This window comes from Stegodyphus dumicola, chromosome 9, assembly GCF_044657685.1.
Source record: "Stegodyphus dumicola isolate Sdum_Otavi_A_Nest chromosome 9, ASM4465768v1".
Lineage (NCBI taxonomy): Eukaryota > Metazoa > Arthropoda > Arachnida > Araneae > Eresidae > Stegodyphus > Stegodyphus dumicola.
Genome location: NC_140776.1, coordinates 125988431 through 126006072, shown reverse-complemented (window position 1 = coordinate 126006072; position 17642 = coordinate 125988431). Strand labels below are relative to the sequence as shown.

The 17642-nt window shown below is 32.9% G+C and overlaps 1 protein-coding gene across 2 annotated transcripts in view; it reads left to right on the top strand.

Moving 5' to 3' along the window:
• The window catches only part of wds (WD repeat-containing protein wds), a 74354-nt gene that overhangs the window by 49096 nt on the left and 7616 nt on the right, over nt 1-17642 (top strand). For both annotated transcript variants that reach the window (XM_085824067.1, XM_085824066.1), the window contains exons 8-11: nt 1371-1417; nt 4932-5007; nt 12841-12874; nt 14467-14541. In XM_085824067.1, coding sequence (XP_085680193.1) covers nt 1371-1417; nt 4932-5007; nt 12841-12874; nt 14467-14541 — 232 coding nt within the window. The remainder of the gene's footprint in view (nt 1-1370; nt 1418-4931; nt 5008-12840; nt 12875-14466; nt 14542-17642) is intronic.

Here is a 17642-nt window from a genome sequence, read left to right as displayed (position 1 = left end):
ATTGCACTTGATAATACAAGTTCATTGATAATATATGTATGTGTTTGTAGCATTTCTTAGTGTTCCAAATTTATAGTATTTATTTCCTTATTTTCTCTCATTGTGAGGAATTAAATTTTTTTATTTATTAATGTGTAGAATTCTAGTATGCCTACAGAGAATATGTGATTTAGGAATTTAAGAAACAGCGATATGAAAGCTGTGTATGATGATGATATGCAATAATTTTTTGAAAATAACAAAGATTGTCTACTTACTGGTATGTAAGGGATTGTGTTGTTACGTAGCAATAAGGTAATTAGTAAAAATGGTAAAATTAAAATGTTCTATAATATGAATTTAAATTTAAAAAAATCTTTTTTCATTTGTATAAATTCTAAAACTTAAAAATCTTTGAAAATACTGAAGCTGTATGAAATAGAATTATGAGAGACTGCGACGTTGTTTACTGTTTTAATAATTGGTAGAATTTACTTACTGTATAATGGTAATTTGAAATATAAACATTTTATTATACTTATTTCTATATCTGAGAATACATTGTGACTTCAGAAGCTTAGTCTCACCCATTTATGGACGCCGCTTAGCTCCGCCTTTGCAACTTTCTTTATGCAGTGTATTCTGAGCTTTTACCGTCTTTTCTTTAAAAAATTGTGCCTTTTATAAAAAATATTTGTTTTTTGTTTGATGCCATTTTGTTTACCTTACTTTTGGTCTCGCTCGGCAAAAAGACACTGAAGGCGGAGAAACTGACTTAATTTCTGTTGGATGCTATGCGGAGTGAATATGTAAGATAATTTAATAACTTAAGCGATAATTCCAGAATGGATTAAGCATGAATTAATTCGCAATAGTGAAAGAAGACGTTACTTTGTTGTTGCGAAGCTTTGTTTCTCTAGATTGGCAACAAACCCACTATTCTACTAAGTTTCAAATGTAAACAAATGTGGCTGCTATGATGAAAAAAATTAGGGTTAGCTGCACTTAAACAACTTTTAAATTGTGGATAATTCTACAACTATAACATGAAGATTAACTAAAGGCATAAAATCTTTAACTGGAAGATAAGAACAACATAATTCAATCATATGTAAAGGAAAAAAATGGTGCCAAATTGAAACGGGCCAAACTGGTGATTTGTAAGAAATCGCCAAGCAGTGAGTATATTTTCACCAGCTATTCTTCAAATGCAACAAAACAAAGGTTAAGAGCATGGTTTCAAGGTATATATTTTTTGACAAGTTATCACTAATATAGGTGCTATCAAATCTCCTGGTTCCAAATAACCTATAAATACCTTTTATCTTTCTTTCTATAAATACTGCAAAAAATACAGCTTTTTTTTTTTTTTTTTTTCTTCTTATTTATAGCAGAATATGGGACACAGCTTCTGGGCAGTGTTTAAAAACTTTGATTGGTGAGTATTTATATTTGGAATTCTAAATATATCTTGATTTTAGATATTTCAGTATGGTACTGAATTTCTTTTCATCTAAATCAAAATTTCCAAGATTTGATATTGCAAAAATTCTTTTCGTACCCATTTTCACACCGAAGCTCAACCATTTGACATTTTTGTCAATAAAACTGGATATTTAAATCAGTCTTTCTTTGTTCACCATAAAAAATGTGATCATAAATAATTTTGTTTCGTTTAATTTATCAACCATCCAACAGTTATAGTTCACCAAGTGAGAGGGTTTCTTTAATAACTTCATCTATCACTGATTGAATTGTTACTTCATGATATTGCAGCTATATATAAGAGCATGTTGTTACTGATATATGAGTGGACTTTGGTGAAAGCATTTAAAAATGAGATGTCTGTTCACCACTGTTCATTATTGAAATTGTAAATGTCTGTTGCAATATTCCTGAGAAAATGCATCTGGCGACAGAACATGTCTTTCTTGTTATCTTTTAGAATGGTGCACTTTGAAACGTCCATTCAGCATTTCTTTTACTTTAGCATGCCGACTCTGTCAAATTAAGATGCTTTTTGATTTTATCTTTCTTAGAAAGTTAAGGGAAAAAACAATTTATATTTTATGCATTCAAAGGTGTGGTTTGATTTATTTGACTACAGCAAAGTGCTTAAAGGCTATCTACCAAAGGGAAAAGATGCCTTTGCAGAGGACTTTCTAAGGGAAATTGGCTCATCTACATGTTACACATGGGGAAAACCACAAAAACTCCCATGCAGCCAGCTCGTTCGTGGGATTCGAATCTCAGACCGAACTAACAGTGTTCAGAGACATTACTGCTCAGCTGGCATGACATAGGTTATGTAATAGGTTTATATATAGCATTGTTCTAACATATGTTATTTGTCTCAAAATTGAAATTTTAAAATGGCAAGCCAGTTCATTCCATAAATTCCTTGTATGGCCCAAACTATATCTAGGTTTAAAATTTCGGAAGAGTCACACTAGTAATTTCATGTTTATTTGTGTTTGAAATTTGTCGTTAGTTTTCAACTTGATGCCAAAAATAATTTCACTTGGTGAATTTCCAATGTACATTAATTCTTGGCATTTGGGAGTTGATGATATTACCAGAATTTTAAAGCTATTAATCTTGAATTTTAATTATATTGCTTTTATTTAAAAAAAATATAAATTTTTTTTATCATTTTAACAAATACTTAGATATCAGAAAGAAATTATTTAGAGGGTCTTTTGAAAAATAAAACTTTTTTTTTTTTTTTTTTTTTAAATTTGTGAATAAAACTATGTTTAGTATATTCTACCATTCTAAGGAAAAGAAATTGAATTAATTATATGGTAAAAGTATATCAGTAGAGTGTAATCATGAAAAAATATAAAGTTAGCTTTTAAACAAATGAAAGTAAATATAACAATTTATCAAACATTTTCTTTAACATTCATATTTAGAATTTTGCTGAGTTAATAACTGTAAACGAAATTGTTATTTATGCATAACTAAAAATAATGTATGATTATATGAAACGAAAGCCACCAGAAAATACAAGTACATGTATATCTTATAATAATCATCATCTTAATATGACACTTCTAAAAGTGACATGTGTTTTTAATTCTTATTAGTATCATTGAAAATTGAACTTAATAATAATCATATTACTGCCTGAAGTGAAACAAGAATGCACATCTGTTATCAAAAATCAAAAGCTAAAAAATTAATTTTGGAGATAAAATCACATCAAATATTGAAACATGTTGAAAATATGTTCAAAGTGGGTGAAATTGGAAAAGAAATACTCTTAGGAGTGTGTGGGGGGGGGAGAATAAAATTTAAACAAAATATATATTACTCTTGTTTTTCTGTGAGCAGTTATACAAATGATATAAAGGCAAAAGAACCTTATTGCTGTAGCCTGGAATAATGTGTAGTGTATACCTAACTTTTTTATGTGTTAGAAAAGAGATTTGTCCTATCTTTATGTATATAATAAAGAGATGATAATTAAATCAAGAAAAGGGTTAACAATATAACAAAAAGTACACATAATAAAAATTAATTAAAAAATTATTAACATAAAATTGTTGAAAATTCATTGGTCTTTTTCAACGAGCAGCCAAAAAATTTACAATCGAGTTGTGTTTCTGAATCATATTTAGATGGTTGTAAATTCTTGAAATAATTGAAAATTAAAAAATTAAAAGAAAGTACAAAATAAAAGGTAATTTATTAATGAAAATCCTTTAAATGTGCAACAAAGTAAAAATTTGGTATGCTCTGATGTGGCCCTAAAACAAAAATTATTATAAAAATAAATAAATATAAGAAGAATTCTCGAATAAGAAACCAGAATAGTCAGTGTGTAAATTAAAAGTAATGTGCTAAATAAATAGTAAATAAATTTCGAATAAAAGAAAGAAGAGAATTTCTAAAAAGCTTTGTAAATCGAAAGTAAAATATTTCAAAACAAAAATTTTTTGACGAAATGTAATTTAGTAAAAGAAATTTGCTGAGGGTAAAATAAAAAATATTTTTTTAATAATAATTCAGAAAAGTTTCCAAATTGAAGGAATAAAACTTTTAGAAAATTTCTTCTAAATAAATGTATACAATGCCCCACCCCCAAAAAAGTTAAATAATAGGAGAAAAACTGTAAATTATAATTGTAGGACAAGAGGATTTTTAATTTAAAAATTGCAATGTGGAATACCAAAGAGTTAGGATTGTAGAAGAGTGAGGCAATAAAAAAAAACCAAAATTATAGAAAGTGTAGTGCTAAGCTTTGCAAAATTGGAAATAAAATAATAAAGGGTAACATACATTTCCAAAAATTAAATTTAATTTTCAATTAAGATTTGAGGAAGAAAATGGCCAATAAGTAAATCCATAATAGAAAAATGCCATGTAGCAGCGAAAAAAAAAGTGTTGAAATCCAGAGTTAAAAGTAAAATGCAGCTTATAAAAAAGTTTTACAATAAAAATTTCAAAATTAATGGAAAGATTAAAAAGATTCCACTATTGTGCCCTGGAATTTTAGAAAAAGTAAAAAACAAAAATACATTTTTCAAAGAAAAGTATTTATTAAATATTCCTTCATTTGGTGATCTATGTATGTGTAAAAATTATTTTGTAAAAAAGAATGAATTTGTTATTCAAATCCATAATACTGTAAGGTATGCCTTTTATAGGTTCTGGCTTCGAGTACAAATTAGGTAAATGATAAAGTGTCATCGTGTTGTATGCTACATGAATTCTTAGTGTTTTTGATTATTCTATATTTTTAATTTAACAAATTTAACATTACTAGAATTCTAACTTCTAATTGAAATTCTCAAAATGTTAAATTTGTTGATGCTAAATCACATTTGCTGTTGTGTTTTTCCTCGGTGTGATGTAAGTTTTGGGTAGCCAGTATTTTTTATTGTATCTCAGATTTCTTCTTATGCTTTCAAAATGTTATCTAATCTGCTTCGTTTTTACATGCTTAGATGATGATAACCCGCCTGTTTCATTTGTGAAATTTTCTCCTAATGGAAAGTATATATTGGCAGCAACACTGGACAAGTAAGTTCTAACTCATTAATTTCTTTCAGAGATATATACAAGGGTTGGGCAAAAGTTATGCCAACTATTTTTTTCTTGTAGATATGTGAACAGATCACAAAACGCATATGTGTCGTGTGGAAGTTCTGCAGGCATAGTGTGTATGCAGAACAACAGATGGCTCTGTGATAGCTGGCTCTGTGGTAGCAAGGGCTCTGAAATCAGTCAGTTGGTGAGTGCCGTGCGAGATGAAAGTAACCCGTGTTGAACAGCGCGCTTACATCAAAATAGCCGTTCTCCGAGGGAGAAATGCGACGGAATGTCACAGTGAATTAATAGAAGCCCTTGGGAATAATTCTCTACCATATCGTACAGTAGCACGGTGGGTAGGAAAGTTTCAGCAAGTCGTGTGTCAACCAGTGATGAGCAACATTCTGGACGACCGGTGAGTGTGCGGACCGACTTGGCACGTGCCGTCATCGAGCACCTCATGGACGAAGACAGACGATGGACATTACTGGAGTTAGAGAGGGTGAGTGGCATCGAGAAACGCACCGTCCACAGGATACTGTGTATTGAGCTAGCATCAGAATCTTTCCCCAGTGAAATTGATGGTGATCGTCGCATATGACGTCAGGGGTGTCATTGTTTGCCACTTTGTTCCTCATGGCAGAACAGTGACCGCACAGTACTACAGTGACTTCCTGGTGCGACAGGTACAACATGGCATTCGGGATAAATTTCTGGATCTTGTGGACAGTGCAATAATTCTGCACGACAATCCAAGACCACATAAAGCAGAGTGTGTACAGCAGCTACTCTGACGTTGGTGATGGTTGGTAAGAATTGGAGCACCCATCGTACTCTCCTGACCTTTCGCCCTGTGACTTTGATCTCATTCCCAAGATTAAGGAACCAATACGTGGTAGGCGGTTTGCAACACGAGAGGGCATTGCTAATGCTGTGCAGATGACCCGATTCACACATGGTGCGGCAAATGCTGCGGCTGATGGTATTCAGCACCTCCCACATCGTTGGCAGTGTGTGGTGAGAGTAGCAGGGGACTACATTGATGATCTTTAGGCCGAGGTTTGTCATGTAAACTTTATATGTATTGTGTTATTCTTTTGCATGGTGAAGGCTATATTGCCGTGTATACTACCGTAATAAATTCGTGTGTTGCGATATTTCAGTGCTATTCATTGTCCACTAATGTAGTTAAGACTTTGTCTATTTGTCTGTATATGTCACATTTTTCAACCGGACTGGTATCTTCAAGAAAAAAAAAACAGTTGCCATGACTTTTGCCCCAACCTACATATATATATATATATTTTGTTATAGGGGTATTTTATATTATTTGTGTGTAAAATTATAACTAATGTGAGGTGATTATTGGAGAATCAAATGTGTACCAGTTAGCTTTGCTTGTAATGATATAAAGTACTTAATTTTGTTTTTATTAAACTAATAGTAGTAATTAGGTTTAATGACATTTGGAACTGCATCAGTGATGTAGAATTTTCAAGGCACTTAGTAGTCGAGATGTGCTGAGAAACATAGAATCTTCATGTTCATAAACATGTCAGCATTAGTCTTCTTATTACTTTTTAAGCATTTTTTAAAAATATTGTAGATTATTCAGAAAACGGTGTAAAAATTGTTAGTTATGATAAAAACATTTTCAAATTCAGTTTTTAAATATTTTAAGAAATAAAATACATAATTCTTAATTATAATTTAAATATTCGCCTCCCAGTATCCATTGATTTTTTTATAAATGGTTTCACTTACATGTGTTTCAGAGCTGCAGAGGGAGGGGAGTATAAGCTTTGGAAGTTGAAAGTTTCAAAATGCATGTGAAGTGACAGCCTGTATAACATAGTTGAAATATAGCATGCCTAGTCCTTTTTATCCCTCCATCTCCACATTAGTTTTGAACCAGTGTAACTAAACACTTTGAATAGAAATATTCATTGTAGAAGCTTGTGTGTATTCCTTGGTTACAGGAAACTCCTCAAACTTTGTGCTCACAATTTAACTTAGTATTCATTAAGTATGTTTGTAGAGAATCTTGGCTATTTTTCTGTGCCCATATCTTTTAAATTTGTTTTCAGCATTTGTTGTAATTTCATTAGTGCCATGTTATCTTAAAGTTCTTAACTTCTATCTAAATAACCTGAAAACCTTTGGAATACTACTGCTTACTAGTTCCTGTAAACTATTAATGAACTAGTTCTGGGAAAATGATTGTTATTTTTACCACCATTCTTTGAAGCAGTATGTTCTATTGTATAGTAAAATAACTGCATTTCTTTTTTTTTTTTTTTTTGTTTTTTTTTTGTTCATCCAATGTAGACTAGGTTAAAATATCAGAACAGCTTCTATTATACAACATATGTTGTAACACTCTATTTAGTTATACAGTTATATATAATGTAATATTGCACACAAATTGGTTTGAATGTTGATGATGTCTTATTCTTCATTATTTGTTATTTAAATTTAACTGTAATAATGTATGTCATTAAAATATCCTGCTCTTATATAGCATTTGATATTATCCATGGTTTCATTTATGTGCGGTAAGTATTGGAATATTCATTCTAGTGCCGTCGCAGCGCTGTGGTAGGCGTCCCGCGCATGTGCACTAGTCTTTCTTGTTCACTGACTTTCAATTGTCGCCATTTTGGTTGCTCTATGTTTATGTTGTGTTTTCAGTTTGCTGTGCACATTCAAAATGTTTAAGACAATTAGTTCTCCCGCTGACTGTGAGATTCGTGCCGTGATTAAATTTTTGAACGCGAAGAATGTTAAACCGGCCGAAATTTATCATCAAGTGACAGAAGTTTACGGTGAATACGCGATAAGTGATGGAATGGTGAGAAAGTGGGTAAGAATGTTTAATGCAGGTCGAACAAATGTCCACACCGAGGCTCGGAGTGGTCGGCCTTCTGTTGTCACCGATGATTTGGTTAGGAAAGTTGATGAAGCAATTCATGAGAACAGACGCTTCACAATGACAACTCTTTCAGAGGCATTTCCACAAATTTCACATACTGTTTTGTTCGAAATTGTGTCTGACCGCTTGAATTATCGCGAACTGTGTTTCCGATGGGTTCCAAAAATGCTCACTGATGTTCACAAAACAAAGCGACTTGGTAGTGCCCTGACATTTCTCACACAGTACAGTGATGAGGGAGAAAACTTTTTAAACCAAATTGTGACAGGTGATGAAACTTGGGTGTGTCATTTCACACCAGAATCGAAACAACAATCGATGGAGTGGAAACACCCTCATTCTCCAAAAAAACAAAAGTTCAAAGTGACAATGTCATCACAAAAAATCATGTGCACAGTCTTCTGGGATAGGAAAGGCATTTTGCTTACTGAATTTCTTCCCAGAGGTGAAACCATTAATGCAGCACGATATTGTGAGACTTTAACAAAACTAAGGCGTGCCATTCAAAACAAACTAAGAGGAATGCTCAGTAAAGGAATTGTGTTGCTCCATGACAATGCTTGTCCCCATACTGCTGGTGTCACTCAATCGTTAATTCGACAGTTTCATTGGGAGCAGTTCGATCACCCGCCGTACAGCTCGGACTTGGCGCCGTCCGACATGAAGCGTGAGCTTGGTGGCAAGCGCTTTGCATCTGACGATGACACGAAAAATGCTGTGGAGTCGTGGTTATCGAAACTGGTGGGAAGTTTCTATGACAATGGTATACAAAAACTGGTCACCCGCTATGACAAGTGTTTGATCATTGGCGGAAACTATGTTGAAAAATAGTTTAAGACATGTATTTTCATGTAAAAATAAAATTGGATTCGAAAAAATTGTTTTGCTATTTTTTTTTTTCGAAACGGTACTTAGTTTCCGAATATGCCTCATAGATACAGGGGTTGGACAAAAATATGGAAACACCTTTAAAAAAACATCTTTCTTTGCTTAATATGGTGTAGGAAACCCGTTGGCATCCAAAACGGCTTGCAGTCTTCTCGGAATGGATAAATACATTCCTGTATGTTTGCCAAGGGAATATTATACCAATCTTCCTGCAAAACAGTGGCAAGTTCAGATAACGATGTTGGCGGTGGATAACGAGAAGGCACTTTCCGTTCCAATGTAGACCACAAAGGTTCGATAATATTCAGGTCTGGTGACTGTGGTGGCCAGGGGAGATGGGACAACTCATCCTCATGCTCAGAAAACCAGTCCTGGACATTGTGAGCTGTGTGAATGTCGTCTTGGAAGACACCATCACCATCGGGGAACAATGTTTGTACCATGGGATGAACTTGATCGGCCAAAATGTTCACATAAGTCTTGGCAGTCATGTGCCCTGACACAGTTATCATGGGGCTAGCAGAGAACCACGATATGGCTGCCCAAACCATAACCGAACGCCCGCCACGTTTCACTCTTGGCAACAAGCAGTCTGTATTATAGGCTTGAGATGGCGTTCTCCAGACGTAAACTCGGCCAGAAGTGGGAAACAGTGTGAAAGAAGACTCGTCAGGCCATATTACTCGCTTCCACTGCTCTATAGTCCAGGCTTTATGACTTAAACACCACCTTTTCCTGTTACGGGCATTAGCATCACTGATGAGTGGCTTCTCAATTGCAGCACGGCCAGCAATTCCCTGTTTATGAAGCTCCATTCTAATTATTTTGGTACTCATAGGGTTCGGTAACACAACATTCATTTCAGCAGTAACTTTTGCAGCTATGGTCTTCTTATTTTTCGTCACAATTGCCCTTAATGATCGTCTGTCATGATCACTCAGGACACACTTTCGTCCGCGCTGTGATTTAGCAGATGATGTTTTTCCGCTTTTCAAATATGCGGGGAATAAATCTTCGATACAGTACCTCTTGAAACACTAAACACCTCGGCTACCTTGCTTACGGAAGCACCTACCATACGTGCTCCAACAATTTGCCCACGTTTGAAGTCTGTTAACTCTGACATAATGCAATGACAACCTCACATAACAGTACTCCGACAACAACTGAACTGTTTAGCACATTTACGAAGTTGTATAGGTGGTGTTAGTAGTCGAAAATGCCAGCACCACCTACATATTTCATTAAAATCAATCTTTCTTTTCAAACATGCATTTCACAAGGTGTTTCCATATTTTTGTCCATCCACTGTACATGGCATTATATTTTTATACTATTGATTTTTGATATTATTTAAATACAGTCAAAAGTCGTTAATTCAGACGCCCATAATCCGGAATGATCTATAATCCGGACCTAAAATCTACAAACTTTCTGCGCATGCATCATGTTGACGCATGCGCATAGGCGTTTACGCAAGCGCGTAAGACTTTTACGGCTGCGCATATGCGTGTGCGCATAATACATTTACGTGTGCACATTTATTGTGTAACGGACGGTATAAGCTAAAATTATCTAATTATCTATTTTAGTTAATGTCGCAGATTGTGTTGTTCCTTAATCTTCTAATTGGATCCGGCTTATTATTTTTTGCAGACTGTTTAGAGAAATTTTAATAAAAGTAAGCTTGAATTTTCGATTATGTCAAAAAGAATTTCCAATTCTGGAGCTACGAAAGGATCTACAAAGCGAAAGCATGTTCCGATGTCCATCAAACAAAAAGTGGAATTGCTGCAAAAAATGGATAAAGGCATCATATCCTTTGTTTCTCTAACCATTCCGGAATCTGTTTATCAATTTCCCGCTGCTCTGCGGCAGGGGGGGGGGTAATGCCGCTGCGGCGCAATGAATTGGAAGTTGATCTGTCACCACTATCCTTATCTTCAGGGCAGATGTTTTTATTTTATTGGGCTTATAATTCTTTACTAAATGTAGTATTTCATCTCGATGTACTCCGTCTTTGATATGATTTAAATCAAATTCCTCATCATTATGATTCGCTTCCGATAGTGAAGAAAGTGACACGGAGGTTATTGAAAACGAAAAAATTTTGATTGACAAATTAGTCGGTATTCTCAACAGAGCAATTATAGGACTTGAACAGCGGAACTTTGTAACTAAACAAGAAATTATGTCTGTTTATAGAATTAAAGATAAAGTATTATCACATAAAATGAAGCAACTTAAACAACTTACATTGAAATAAATGTTAAATAAAGTAAACAAATAAATATTAAGCTTTTTTTTTTGTAAATTTTGATACCCTTTAGATCATAATTGTTCTTTATTTCATAAATTACAGTTTCACATTTTTAATTTTATAGTTTCGGCATGCCATCTTACCAGATTTAAACTGATGATCTATAATCCGGAATCGCCGAAGTCCCGACGAGTCCGGATTAACGACTTTTGACTGTAATTAGCAGTTTAAATAGATTTCATTAGCTAAAGTTTGATTTTTGATTGAGTACACATGGGTACAAAGCACATACGGGCTGTCTACTTAAAGAAAAGCATACCTCAGTGGAAATGTTTACAAGAGAAACTAAGCTTGTATTTACATTATGTTTGGAGGCGCAGAGAATTCTGTACTGTAAATTATAGGGCATAACACTATGTACAATAACCCCTTACTGAATGTGGACTTGCAGTGTGTGATTTTCGTATATCTATTAGCTTAATTGTCTCCATTACAAAAATTTCAGTTATATGCAGTACACTGCAGAGTATTGGATGCATAACAATAGTCCTCGTTAATGATTGGTTTGAAAATTCATTCATTAAAGACGTCAAACATTACTCAGAACAGCAAAACCTGAGCATTAAAGTTCTCCTAAATCTCAGTGATGTTCCAGTACATCATATCATTGGATCAAATCATTCAATCCAAATATAGACATTCTATTCCTTCCATCGAATGCCATGAACAAATTAAACGTAATAAACATGAATTTTTAATCCACTCAATGGATCAAGGAATCTTAAAAACATTCAAAGTCTATTATGTTGGACATGCTTACATATGTGCAAATAAAATATTAAATGAAAGAAAGCACTAATGGCATTTTGCAAGCAATTCAACATAAGATGCTACATAAGAAATGATTAAACTTGTAAGGGAACGATTGACTTCATCAACAATGAATGTTCATTGGTCAGAAGTTATTATCAATATTAAAAGATTTCCATCGATTGAAAATGGAGTGAAGAAAATCATACAGATTGCAAAAGCGATAGGTGACAAAGGATTTTCAGATATGAAAGAAGGAGAAATCAAAGAATTGTTAGAGACAAATGAAAAACTGGATGATCTTATAACACCAGCCCGATGGTGAAAGCAGTGATGATGAAGAAGATAGAAAGCCAATGTTCAAGAAGTTATATGAATTTTTAAAAAAGGTGCAGGAACACCTGATTTTACAATTTAAATTGACCCAAATGAAGAAAGACGACACTTTATGAAAATTTTGCACTCCTTACTGCGAAACATTTTGAGTTGCATCAGACATTGTCCCATGCAAAAATCGCCAGTTTAAGTAGCTAGTGATTATTAATGGCATATGTAGCTATGTAGCTTATTATGGAATTATTATAATATGAGTCGAAAATAATTATATCATGTATCTACTTGTTGAGCAGTAATAGAAAACTTTTCAGTTAACATTTGTTTAATTTTCCCCATTTAATAATTAGGTTTAACAACTCTCACAGTAATTAGGTTTGTATAAATAATCATGCTATCTTAATCTAAACCGTTTTTTTTCCATAGAAAGCTAACTTTGTGAAACACGATTCTGCTATACACAGTGTGTTAATGACATAACTCCTGAATTTGGGAAGGGCTTCCCGTGTTATCCAATTTTGAATAATCATTTATTAACATCTAAGTTCTGATTATATATGTGTATTTCTCTCTTTTTTTACACAATTTTGTTTTCTTTTAGCACTCTGAAACTATGGGACTATAGTAAAGGAAAAGTAAGTTAAATTGTGTAATATCAAGTAATTCCTATCAATGTGTTTGCTCCTCATAATTTGCTACATGCATTTTGCTCTAATGAAAGTATGCTATACTTTTATTGTTTGAAAATTAATTTTTGTAGTTGGGAAGGAGGAATTCTTGTATGTACAACTAATGGTAGCTTGATACCTCAGAGAATGCTAAAGAAATATCAAGTTAACAAGTTTCTGTTGATATGTAGAAATTGTAAGTCCCCCCAAAAATGAAACAGTAATATGTTACAAATTATATTATTAATTATGGATAAGTTAATTTAATCATATTAGTGATATTATTACAAATAATTATTATTAAAAATACCCCACTTGGGGAAAAATGTATGCTGTACTGTTTAAATTTTGATATGGTATCATGGAATTTCTGTATTCCTTGCTAATGCCAATGTATTGTTTTTATTGTTAAATTAATCTCAGATCTTGATGGTTATTGGACTATCGAGCATATTGCCTTAGCTCACATATTATACACATATCTCATATCAATATTAGCTAATTGTAATACACTCTTTCCAAACATTTGTTTGTTCTCTTAACTATATGGACTTGGCACACTGTTACCACTTTCACAAAATTTCTACACTGCTTGTACTGACATTAAGTAGTATCAGCATCTGGAAGATAAATCAGCTATTCCTTTGCAGCATTTTTTGTGATGATTTCATTAATTACAAAAGCAGCATTTTTGAGGTAGTTCTGAGTCAACTTTACAGATATCCATGCTGTGCTTACCAATTTGATTAATTGCAGAATAAAAATTTTTGTATCGGAGCCTACATTATAAAAGAATTTCTGAATCATATGAGATTATATAAAATGGTTTTAAATTTTTTATGTTATCTGCTGGTTTAAGGCTTAGATGATTGATGTTGAATCTGTAACAAAAGAGGTACCCAAAAATAAGATTAGAGTAAGTCAGACAGTCCTTCTTGTTAACAAGACTTTTTGTATTCAAAGATATTCAGAGAATCAAGAATTATTTTATATATTTCTCCTCCCCCCAGATCATCCTAAGTTTTGAGTTTCCAAAGTTTAACTGTGTTTGTTTTATTATGTGGTTTTGTAAGTCGAATTTGTATTTGTTATATAAATACAACATTCAAGAACAATTACTTCAACTATCCAATGAGGAAAAAGGGATCCCTTATCTGTTCTAAATCAATAATTATTATGCATTGGTTACTTAAAAACCTTCTAGACTAACAAAAATCGTTGACACTGATGAGTTGCTGAATTCAGAAATCCAAATCACTCACTTTTGTAACACTATTATTTGTTGTGACTTATATATGAAGCTGTCAAATGAACTTGATTGCAACTTAAATCACTTTTTAATTCAAATTCCTTGAAAATTGGTTAAAGGTTAATATGTGTATAAATAAGGGCTTTAAACTGCTTGAAGTTACTAACTCAAAAAGCTTTTAAATTTTCTCTAGTTTTGTCATATATTTGCATTTCATATGAATTTTTAAACTCAGTTTTTGATAGTTTAAATGTAAATTTTTGATGTGCATAAAAATGTTTTTATGATTAATGGATTTATTTTCTTTCAGTGTTTGAAGACATATCAAGGGCATAAAAATGAGAAATATTGCATCTTTGCTAACTTTTCTGTAACTGGTGGAAAAGTAAGTATAGCTTCTGTTATTTGGATTACAAATGACAATCTTAACTAAGATTTTTTTTAAATTTAAATATGCATTTATAAATGCTGAACTATTTCCAGTTAGGTACCTAGTGGTCCAGTGTGCCTTAGATTATGTTGATTTTTAACACGTTGTCTGCCATGAGGGTCACCGGAACTCGACTTCGATACAGTACTGTTGGGGGGGGGGCACCATTGACTGGTGACGCGACCAATAGTAAAAATACATAGAGTAAATATTGATACTGATAAATTTTTAAATAATACTATTGAGTTTGAAGTATAATAAATCGCGAAAATTTAAATAATAAATTGCAAAAATGATCTACAGTGCTTTGAGGGTCACTGGTGACCTGCACAATGAAAAATGATTAAACATGATTATACTCACCTTATCTTTTGTAGATAATATTTCAACATAATAGACATTGCATAATAAAATATTCATATTGGTGCCATGAGCAAACCACATAAAATGCGCATAGCAGCAACGTGTTAAAATTTATAATTTCCCATCTGCCTCTAGTTTAATAAAACTATATTTATATACTTCTTGATAATGTCATAAATTGCTGAATTATAGAATTCTGATTTTAACAATCTTTTTGAGATAGCAGAAGTAATAATGTAAGCAATTACATCGAATATGGTTATAATTTAGAGCAATGATAGCCAAACAGTGATCCGAGGGCCACGTTCTTTCTGTCATCTATTGTTTATGGCAAGCTCATTTCTGTTAAATTATTCAGTTTTATTTTCAAATTGCTGGAAATTGCTTCACACACTTAAACATATTTGTAATATTTGGTCTGATTTACTTGTGAGCTGCCAGCATAGCAAGGATTTCATATTACCGTAAGAAATTTTGTAAAGATTGAAGGCGACATGTCAGATTGTTTTCAGAGTTAAATTGCATCATAAATTGTAAAGGTGTGATCACTGACATTTGAAGAAGGTTACAATCAATCGTTAATATCTGTATTTTCAATACTAAATTCTAAAAAACTGTATATGTCTGGCTGTTTCATAATAAGTTACATTTAAATCCCCCAGTTTAAATGTTTGTCACTGATTTAGAAAATACAAGTAATTAAGTTCAGAGTGCATGAAAATCGAAACGTTTTGATTAATTAAAATTTTTAATCTCTTGAATGGATCATGTCCTTTTCAGGTTAATTGTAATAATGTAAAAGCTAGAAAATTGTAGAAAAAGAGAGATTCACTTTCATATTAGGTATATAACTAAAATTTGGCTCATATAGTAAAGGGGAAATGAGTAAATTTTGAAAATACCTTGATTTTTAATAATATATAACCCAGATTGTACATAATGGTGTACTTATTTTTAAACTATTCAAAATACAACTATTAAGCTAAATTAAATTTGTTTTAAAAAACCAGAGACATGGGAAATAAATTAGGATTATTATTTCTCAGTGTGCAAGTAAAAATTTAATTAATCATTGATTAAAATATATACAGTTTAGTAAATGAAATCTCCCTAAAATGTTTGAAATTCTCAATAGTTTTAATTTTCTGTGGAGGAAATTGCCTTAGATGATAGTTTTAATACTGTTATTAAGTAACTGTGATCTTAAAGTAGTAGTCACTTCTATAGGTGGTCAGTCAGAAAAGTTTCACTGTTTGGGTATTCAAAATATATATAAAGTCTGTAAATGTAAAATATATCTGGTTGTAATGAAAGTTTTCTGTCGAAAAATGTTCTTGGGGGGGGAATCTTTGAAAACAGTATCTTTAGTGTGGGTAATAACCACCACCCAAATCTAAAATTTTCTGCCAATGTTTTGGTAGTTTTTTGAAGCCTTCAGCTCACAAACTTAGTGGGTGGAAGTCCAAAAACATATTAGCCTCATTTAGGACATCCTGTACAGAATGGAAGATAGCACCTGCAAGATGTAGTTGCAGGTTCGAAAAAAATTCGAGCGATGTCGGGGTCATATGGGGGTAGTGGCAAAAGGTCCCTTTCGACTCGGTGACTGCAGACACATGTGATCTTGCATTATGTTGATGGAACATTAACTTTTTGTACCAGAACTCAGTTCAACATGGACTAGCATCCTGTTGTATACCTTATTGTAGAGGTTTTCTAGATATGATTTGTAGATAATACCAAAGCGATCCCACTAGATACGAAGTATGATCTTTTTGTTAGTCAAATTGCACTTCGCAACACTGCCGACGGGCTCGCCAGGTGCAGACCAACTCCTTTTTTTGACCTGTGTTGTTGAAGTAAATCTGCTTTTCATCACAAGTAACGAATCTGGTCCAGAATTTTATCCTTGCGTTGATATTCCGCAGATTAGTTCAGGCCTGAACACGTCTATCCTTATCTGCTCAAGTCAGCTCATGTGGCACCCAGTGATTGAACGTGTACCTCAAGTTTATGCAACGCATAGCACGACTAGCAGACATGGTACTAACATCTAGCTCCTTAGCAAGTTCTTGAGTGGTTGCCTACTGATCTTCTACCACAAGTTCTTGCAGGCGGCCTTCATCGCCATCAATAGGCCAGCCAGAGCACTGTGCTTCTTGAATGTCATAGTACTTGTTTTTGAACTTTTGGTACCAAACCTTCACAGTGTCATATGATAGAACATTAGTACTTAAAGCTACACATATGATTTGGTAACCTTGTGTAGCTGACATTTTACAGCAGAACTGGAAGTTTCTGGTTCTTGTCTGGTAGCATTTCAGACACCTTATACTTAATGATAACAATGTTTTTTTTTTTTTACAAATTTCACAACACAGGGTTCTAAAGCAAGTTTTTTTCTTTCAGATGCCAAAAATCATTTGACAAAATATGATTGAACACGTCAACGCAAACTGTTTGTGCAGATGATATTTGCAGTGGCGGAAAATTTTTTCTTAAAAATCGATATATTTTATTAAAAAAATCATGTCTTGAACTATAGAGAGAAACAAAAAAACAAGCTGTATAGTTTACGAGTGCCAAAATACAAGAATAAAAATGATTTCTATATATACTGAACCCATTCCTTGTTTAAATCACTTCCATTCCAAACATATTTCAGCATATTAAGTGGCTGAATTTAATAGATA